The sequence below is a fragment of the Acanthisitta chloris genome, unplaced genomic scaffold, assembly GCF_000695815.1.
Source record: "Acanthisitta chloris isolate BGI_N310 unplaced genomic scaffold, ASM69581v1 scaffold18755, whole genome shotgun sequence".
In the NCBI taxonomy this organism is placed as follows: domain Eukaryota; kingdom Metazoa; phylum Chordata; class Aves; order Passeriformes; family Acanthisittidae; genus Acanthisitta; species Acanthisitta chloris.
Window position 1 is genome coordinate 10,891 of NW_008675556.1, and position 8,707 is coordinate 19,597.

Sequence of the window (8,707 nt, forward strand, 5' to 3'; positions counted from 1 at the left end):
CAAACTGAGCACACTGCTTTGCAGCTTGACCCATGATGCTGCTCCAGCAGGCAGACCGTTTCAAAGTCCATGGCCTAGAAACTCCACTCTTGGACTTTGTTAAGGCAACTCTGCTTCAGGGCTGATACTGCAAAACAGACAATTGCAGCATCTACATTAATCAGCCCTGCTGATGAGAAGGTGGTACACCCAGGTGTCTATAGCTGGACCTGAACAGGAAGGACTGGGAGAGAAATCATGATCCAAGAGCGACTGTGGCAGGTCGTAGATCCATCATGGGGAGACCTTCGCACCATCTCAGCTGTGCTTTGCAGCTCAGCTGCAGCTGTTGTGCTACTGAAATGGCTGGGACGTAGGCAAGTCCAGCAGAAGATGGAGGAGGCGAGGAGGACACGGGATCTGGCCCTGGAGAGAATGGAGAAAGCAGCTCGCAGGCTTAAGCAAGAGGTAATTTAAATGTGTGTGAGGAAGGGATTGTGTTTTGGGTAACTGAAGGAAGGGGGAATGAATGCTGATCAATTCCTCCCTGAATGGTGGTTAGGGCATTAGCACATTTTGGATTATCACTAATTTTTTTGTGGGTCATCACCCTCTATTGTCACAAAAAACCCCTCTTGTTAAGATAGGCAAAGGAATACAGACCTGTTCAGGGAATCTTGAGGAAGAAAGATGCATTAGAGTTTGGGATTCTCTGAATCAGATTGCTACCCCTAGCCCCTTTCTCCTCATCCATCCCTACGGCCAAACCTTTCCTCTCCCATCCTCCTTACCTCTGCCCCTCCATTGGGACCTGTCTGCCCCATCATCCTCAAAGTATGAGGGGGCTTTACATCTCTTCATCATCTCTACATTGGTGAGCAAAAGTCATTTCCTCCTGCCCATACCTGGGTAAAGATGCACCTGGATTTTAGGAGGTCAGGTTGTTGGATTTGGGATTTGCCTTAAGACCCATAATAAATACCTACTGCTGTTTTCTGATCTTGGAGTGAAGGTTGCAAACAGCCCACACACCTTTTCCTCCCACGTTAATGATAAATTTTGTAAGACTTTAGTTGGTTGAACTTCTATTTAGTGAGTTAGAGGTAGAAGGGGGGGGTGAAGGTCTGTAAGAGAGTAAACAGAGACAGGTCAAACCCCTCTTACAGGTTCGTGCAGCTCTCCAGTCAAGGAGCAGTTTTCTGCTTGTTTTGGTTCTGGTTCTTTGAACTAAGACTCAGCAAATTCCCTGTCAGCAAATTCCCCACTCCAGCATGCATAGTGCTCTGTGGGAGGTCTGCATTTCTACAGGGAATGTCTCCTAAAATTTTCCATTCAAGGTGGTTGCTGGGCAGATGTTAGAATTGGGTATTTGCAGCCTCAACACCGACTTTTTTTGTTGTTTTCTTCCCACTGTGCACCAAATTCCCTACCCTTTGCAGAACTCAGGCACCCAGACCACATATATCCTCTCACTGACAATGGTGGAACTGGCAGAGAAGCTGAAGGAGGGGTCCCTGTCCCCAGAAAGTGTCCTCTACTCCTACATTGACAAAGTGAGTGATACCTTCAGCATGGCAGAAATGCTGCAGGGCTCTTCTACACTGGGGACTTTCCAATTAAAAACCAGCTCATTTCCTCAGAGAACCAGGAGTGCTGGGCATTGCAATTTGCCAATACTGTGATGTTTAAAGGATGGGCAAATAAATAGGACAGAGATCCAGGGCAGAAAATTGTCCCAGAAATAAACATCTAAAGTTTATAGGAAATATCTGAATAATGAATGTTGGAGGTTTGATGACATTTGAATTTTCAGCTCAAAAACTCAGCTTGGATGCTGTTTCCTTTCTCCTGTTCATTCATCTGTCTTGCTGCTCTTTGCTGTTCTGGAGAGGCTTTGGAGGTGAATCGGGAGGTGAACTGCGTGATAGACTTCATTCATGGCTGTGAGGATCACCTCCAGAGACTGAAGAAACGGAAGGAGAAGGGGCTGCTCTATGGCATTCCCATCAGCATCAAGGACCACATTAACTGCAAGGTACTCCCTTAACTTCCCCTCCTCTTGGCTTGGTGCTGGGAACAGGCCAGGATGTCTCATCCTCATCAGGGCTGGCTAAGAGTTCCCTCAGACAAGGATGTTCTAGATCAAATATTGTGGGAGTAGCAAACCTGCCTTTCTTCTGATGAAAGTTTAGTTTTCTGCAAAAATTTCTAGCCTGCTCTGGTCTGGTTTTCCCTGAGATAATCAGGTTCTGTTTTGCCTCTGAGGAAAGTTAGGTGGGAACTTCGCCACAGGAGGCATCAGGACTTATGTCTGTTATCACAGCTCCAAGCAGCATCTCTCCTGTATCTAAAGAGTTTTGTTTCCCATCCCCAAGGGCCACATCTCCTCTGCAGGGATGGTGAAGTTTCTGGGCCAGGTGAAGGAAGAAGACAGTGTCATCGTCCAGGTTTTAAAGCACCAGGGGGCAATCCCCTTTGTGAAAACCAACATCCCACAGACAATGATAAAGTAATTGTGTGTTTGCCTTCATTAAAACACCATGACATGTGACTCTTGCTATTGGAGAGAGGGTGGGCAAGCTCCCACACTTGTCCAAGCTAATCATGCATGTTGAGTTAATTGCCTCCTCATTTCAATCTGAAGTTGTTTCTCTTATATTTGATGCCTCTATTCTTAAATTCAGCTGTCCCAACAAATCTACTCTATGCTGATTCTACCTGCTGGGATTAATTCCACACTTATTCCTTCACACATACTCTGTGCTGTGTATTTATGGTTTGTAGAGACAGAAGTACTTCACTCATCTGCTGATCTTCTCCCTAGCTATGACTGCAGCAACCTCATCTTTGGCCAGACACTGAACCCTCTCAACCACCAGAAGAGTCCTGGGGGCTCCTCAGGAGGGGAGGGAGCGCTGATCGCAGCAGGAGGCTCCATCCTGGGCATTGGCTCAGATATAGCTGGCAGTATCCGCCTGCCATCCAGCTTCTGTGGGCTGTGTGGGCTCAAACCCACAGGCAACAGGATCAGGTACATCCCAACTTCTCTCCTCTTCTTCCACCCACCATGGAGACTGCAAGGTTTCCCCCACAGCGCATCAGACTTTGCAATAGTGTCCGTGATTTCCTCTAGGGTTAAGTTAGCATCTAACCTGCCTGGTTCCTTGTTCCAGCTAGGGCTAAGGGCTCTATTAATGGCACAAGATGACTTCTATCTGTTAACACAGCAATGACTTACTCAACTTTTAGTAGCTCTGGCTAAGAAGCTCAAAGCAAATACTATAGCATCATCTCCTCTTCAGATGTTTTCCTGTCCTTGCTTTGCTTCTAAGAGTTTTCTGTTTATTAGAGGTAATTTGTCCATAGATGATGAATTAGATGCACCAGGGACAGGAGATTATAAGAACTGTCCCTAGCCCCTAGCAGCTTATAGACCATGTAAGTCTTCCTAGCCTAGAAAATGCCAAGTCTTTGAGGGAATTTTGCCCTACTAGATATTGACTGAGGACAAATAGGAAATACGCAGTTCAGCATGGTAACTTGCCTTGCAGCCAGAGCTGCTGCTAACCTGCTTCTCCCATTATGTTCCCAGCACACAGGGTATTGTTTCTCCTCTCGTAGGAATGCAATCAGGTAAGTCCACCCAGATGACATGTTACTACTGTCAAACCTTTGCTTCTTACATATCTTCCTACTAAAATGCCAGTAAATGTGCTTGCTCAGCTATGTGCTTCACAGTCAGGCAAACCAGTGACCTATTAGAACAGCTGTATGTTATCACCTTTTTGCACCATTTACTCTGTTCTGGATGGTGGCAGATGTTAGCTGAATCTGAGCAGAATGAAATCAATACCTGTCTGAGCAGTGCAATGCATAGCAGTGAGAGGTGTGAGATGTGCATCCCAAAGGCCTGGAATTTCACTGGAGATGCTGCCAGGAGACTCTGCCAGCTTCAGCTGCTGCTGAGCAGCATTGTTGTTGGCAGGAAGGCTGCAGTTCTCCCTCCTTGTGCCTGCGGAAGCCTGGCCCTGAAGGTCAGCCTCAGTAGGCTGCCTCTGCTCTGAGACTGACAGATTGTTCCTGCTGGACCTCCTTGCTCACTTCTTGCATATTACACTCATTCCCCATTCCTCTTCCCTGGTCTGACTGAAACTCTTCCATGCTGGACCCCTACCAGTAATTATGAGACAGCACCAGCCCATCTGCCTGCAGTGACAGGACCTTTGTACTTGGCAGTGACGGGAATGCTGGGGCCGATGGCGAGGGATGTGGACAGCCTGGCCCTGTGCATGAAGGCTCTGCTCTGTGAGGAGATGTTCCATCTGGACCCCACCGTGCCCCCCATTCCCTTTAATGAGGAGGTAAGGCTCAGAGGCAATCCCATGCCTTCATTTCTCAGCAACAAAGATCTCGTGAGGTTCCTGTCTGGTTACTTGTCCCAAGAGAGTGAAAGACCCAGGGAAACACGTGTCTCTTTGGACAGAGGGCACCCAGCATGAGTGACCACAGGAAGCAGTCATGCAGCAGGTTTGGCAGGCAGGAGGTGGTGTCAGAAAGACCATACTGCTGCAGACCTGTGTTTTGGACAACATTGCTTTCCACCAGCAGTCCACCTGTTGTTCCCATCATTCCTCCAACCCAAGAGAACTCAGTTGCTGCCTCCCTGAGCCGCTCGAACAGTCCAGTCTTGTACATCTCATGTGTGCAAGTCATGGCTCCTCTTCTCACAGGTTTACCAGAGTTCAAAGCCTCTTCGCATTGGGTATTATGAAGGAGATGGCTACTTCCAGCCCTCACCCAGCATGAAACGGGCTATCCAGCAGACAAGAAAGCTCCTCCAGGATGCAGGGCATACGGTGGGTTTTCAAGTCTGTGGTTGCCTGGAGCTGTTTCCTTGCTCCTTACAGAGTTTGGACAAGTCGCTTCCCATCTCCACTCTTCCTGTAAAAGAGAAAGGCAAATGCAGCATTTTTTTTCCCAAGCAGAAGTGATCTTGCTTATGTTTATGTCCTAGCAGGCATGATAATTATGTTCAGATATGTCCAAGTCACCTCAAGCACTGTTTTTTCCATTGTGTTTGGTACTCCCTTAAATATCAAACTCGCAACAGTTTTCAGAATCCCTCAGCTATTAAATGCAGTTCACAGATTTCTTGGTGAGTAAGTGGGAAAGGGATTGGATCAGCTGACCCTCCAGGGACTTCTTTTAGCCTATTTTTTTTGTGGTTCCAGCAGTAGGGATTTCTATATGGGAGCTGTTCTAATTATGCAACTTAATTAAAAATACTTGGTATTTTGAAGCCTCTAAAAATTCTTCTTTAACATGTGGAGGAGTGGAGCCTGTGCTAGGTCATGATGTGTTAATGCCTTGGATGGGATTAACAGGAAAGGACAGCAGGCAGATGCTGCTGTCTCTTTGAAAATGGGATCTTGCTGTCCTACAGCAGCAAGGAGGGTCTAAGCTTCCCATCACGTCCCACTGACCTCACTAGTGAGGAAGGGAGGTTCACAGAGGGCTCTGTGAGTCATTCATCTTTGCTGACTCTTGGACGGGAATGGTTTTCTTGCAGCTTGTTCCCTTTGTACCACCCAAGATTGACTACATGGTAGATGAGCTGTTCACCAGAGGGATTTTCTCAGATGGTGCTGCTCACCTGGTGGACTGCTTGTGAGTAAATCCCCATTTCAGTGTGGGCTGTGAGACTTGGCACCATATAGCTAGTGGCTGTATCCAGAGAGTTTATATTCTTCTGGGTGTAAACTGAATAATGAGTGGCAGAGGAGCAATTTCTGGAAGCATGAATTTAGCATGAGTAACAGCTAGTTCATGTGCATAGATAACATGCTAGATACCCACCCAGCCACTCACTGCCTTCAGGGTGAAGCATGCCCAGGGCTCTGTGTTGCCCCAACACTGCAAAGCTCTCCAGACCCTTTATGACACTGATGAAATAGGCAGTAAAGCACTGATTTCTCTATAACTTTTGCAGTGAAAATTTACACCTGAGCACCTAAACCCCACATGAACATCTCTTGTCAGTGTTTTGCATTGAAACAGATCTTCTAGCAACTCCCCTCCAAGACAAACCCTATCTTTGAAGTAGCACTGCTGTTGCTGTAGCTCTGTCATAGGTGACTTGTCCTGACTTTTTCACTCTCTGCCCTTCCAGCAAAGGAGACATTGTAGATCCCAACCTGAAATCCCAGTTCAATACATACAGGCTTCCTTCTCTGGTGAAAAGGATCTTGGCTATCATTTTGAAACCCATAGTAAGTGTGTGACCATGTCTCATGTGTTGTAGGAAATCTGAAAGGTGAGGAGGTTTCCACACGCAGGGAGGTAAGGGAGGTAGAGGTACTCCCCTCTGGGAGTACTCTGTTGCTTCATGTTAAGTGCCTGATGGGCTTCACAGTGTAATACACTTAAATACACTTAGTCCCTAAACCCAGGCTGAACTTACCAAGTGGGTTTGACAGCCTTTTGAGGAAGTTTTGCATGGGGAGGTTGAAATATGACCTTTGCTCAGAAACCCATGAACCATACAGCTTATCCAGCAATAAGCACCAAGAGAATGAATATCACTAGCAAGGATCTAAACAGCATTTCCACATCCAGAAGATACTCTCCAGGATCAATAGCATAATCTCAACTCTTATTTGTATGGGTTGTTGCGATTAAATGTATACATTAATGTGGGAATAATACCACTTCACTGGAAACCATATCTGTTCTTCAGAGCCACATCTGCCAGAACAAGAAGTGTGCCCAAAAGGCAATGACATGGTAGCCAGTGATTTCAGCTGCATTGTTGATGACTAATCCCAAGTTTTTCTCTTCCCTCTGAAAGTACCCACGAATCGCCCGGGATCTCAACGCTCTGTGTGGAGTGGGGTAAGACACACTGAAATAGCTCTAGAGAAATGGGATGCACTTGGATGTGTCCACCTATTCATGCAGGTAGATTCCAGCTTGCTGTGCAAAGCCCTGTCACAGGGCTGTGAGGCACAGGCTGAGACAGGTGAGTATGTGTTGCCTCCACACCACCTAAACACTTGCTCACTAAATGGTGAGCAAGTGAGTTTAGAAGACTGCTGTGATCTTTCTCTAGGTGTTCTGGCATGCTTTAACATAAGCCCTTTTGATGTACCTGTATGCACATGTGCACCCCGTGGAATCAGCTGGGTGATGCCAGAGCTTGTTCCCAGAAGGGTCATGATGTTTCCATAATAATGGGCTGTCTGTGCATTTTCTTAATTGTTTTCTGTTGCCACAGTCACAAAGCTGATTAATTCTGCTGCCGTTCCAGATCTGCCAAAAACCTCTGGGATCAGCATGGAGCAGTGGCGGTAATGTGATTTTTTTTCCCCTTACTAAATTTAGTGAGAGATCTCTAAGGTTTCTAAGCAGTTGCTTTGCGGTCTGGGATGGATTTGGGAGTGGAAATGGATCATGTGGAAATAAAGCAACTAGGCTTTTCTTCGAAAGCATTGACTCTGCAAGAAATGATAAGACCTCAAGGCAGTAGATGCACATGTGGAGGTCTCTACTTAGTGGAGGATGGGGAAGAAATGTTATCCTTTGCCCTGCATTGTCTAAGCAGAAAAAGCATAAGAACAGCCATTAAATGGAAGGCTTTGTTTTTTTCTTCTTTCTGTCCCTTGGTGTAAATTCTTCATTTCAGACATTAGGTGCTATTGTCGTGAGCTAAGGCCATGCTTGAAATATCAAGCAGAGACAAAAGTTATGCTCATGAAGTCTTTGGCTTGGGTGGATTCCAGATGAATTAATTTCAGACCAGGAACCTAGGACAGGAACCATTCTCCTGGACAGCTGGATCCAGTGCTGCCCACAAACTGATTAAGTTCCTCTTTAAAACCTGTTGAGTTTTATGCTTACATTTGGTTTTATTGGCTGGGTCCTCCCTGTTCTGATGGCTGGAAACCTTCATATTTGCTGTGCTCTTATTCCCTTCCAGTTTATCCTTATTCTATTCCTGTCCTTGAGTTTAAATAGCATCTCTCCTCTCTGGTATTTTCCACTGCCTCCCTCTTCCTTGGTCTATTTATAGAGAGCAATTGTATCCTCTTTCAGCTGGTGTTTTGCAAGTCTGAAAAGGCTGAGCTGTTTTGGTGTCCTCTCACAAGGCAGGTCTGTGTTCCCTGGGACACCCTCACGACCCTCCCTGAGGAGAAACATGCTCCCAGCCTGCACCACACATCCTCCATCAGTGCCAGTCACTCGATGGATGTGCACACTGCCTTGGTCTGACAAATTATAGGGCAAAGAAAAACTCCTACAAAGCTGCCTGGTCACTAGGCTGGTAGGAGTGTGCAAAAGGAAATGGGTTTGGGGTTTTTTAAGGTGAAAACAGATTCCTCTCCTGCCCCACAAAAAACCAAACCAAACAAATAAACATAAAAAACCAAACTAAAACAAAGAAACCAACAAAAAAACCCCCAACAAAACAGCCAAAAAACCCCCAACCAAACAAAACCCCCTAACAAAAACAACAAAATGCAAAGACAAAACAAAAAAAGAAAACTCTTTAGAAGGTTTGTTGGCTTCAAAGGTATTTTGAATTGTTTTTTTCAGTGAAAACATATTCATGTGTTTTCATCTACTGCAAACAAGAGCAGATTCAAACCTTTTGGCTAGCAACCAGCTTTTCTCTCAGAAAAAAACAAACCATCAGGTTAGCTGCACTGACAGTATTTCCTGAAAATCTATC

The 8,707-nt window shown here is 45.9% G+C and overlaps 1 protein-coding gene across 1 annotated transcript in view; it reads left to right on the forward strand.

Moving 5' to 3' along the window:
- The first annotated feature begins 237 nt into the window (after window positions 1-237).
- Window positions 238-8,707, forward strand: part of LOC103803264 (vitamin D3 hydroxylase-associated protein) — a 10,990-nt gene continuing 2,520 nt past the window's right edge. Inside the window, exons 1-12 of the mRNA XM_009075809.1 lie at window positions 238-447; window positions 1,419-1,532; window positions 1,871-2,014; window positions 2,355-2,488; window positions 2,804-3,010; window positions 3,572-3,612; window positions 4,216-4,340; window positions 4,710-4,835; window positions 5,549-5,646; window positions 6,149-6,248; window positions 6,827-6,870; window positions 7,286-7,325. Coding sequence (XP_009074057.1) covers window positions 238-447; window positions 1,419-1,532; window positions 1,871-2,014; window positions 2,355-2,488; window positions 2,804-3,010; window positions 3,572-3,612; window positions 4,216-4,340; window positions 4,710-4,835; window positions 5,549-5,646; window positions 6,149-6,248; window positions 6,827-6,870; window positions 7,286-7,325 — 1,383 coding nt within the window. The remainder of the gene's footprint in view (window positions 448-1,418; window positions 1,533-1,870; window positions 2,015-2,354; window positions 2,489-2,803; window positions 3,011-3,571; window positions 3,613-4,215; window positions 4,341-4,709; window positions 4,836-5,548; window positions 5,647-6,148; window positions 6,249-6,826; window positions 6,871-7,285; window positions 7,326-8,707) is intronic.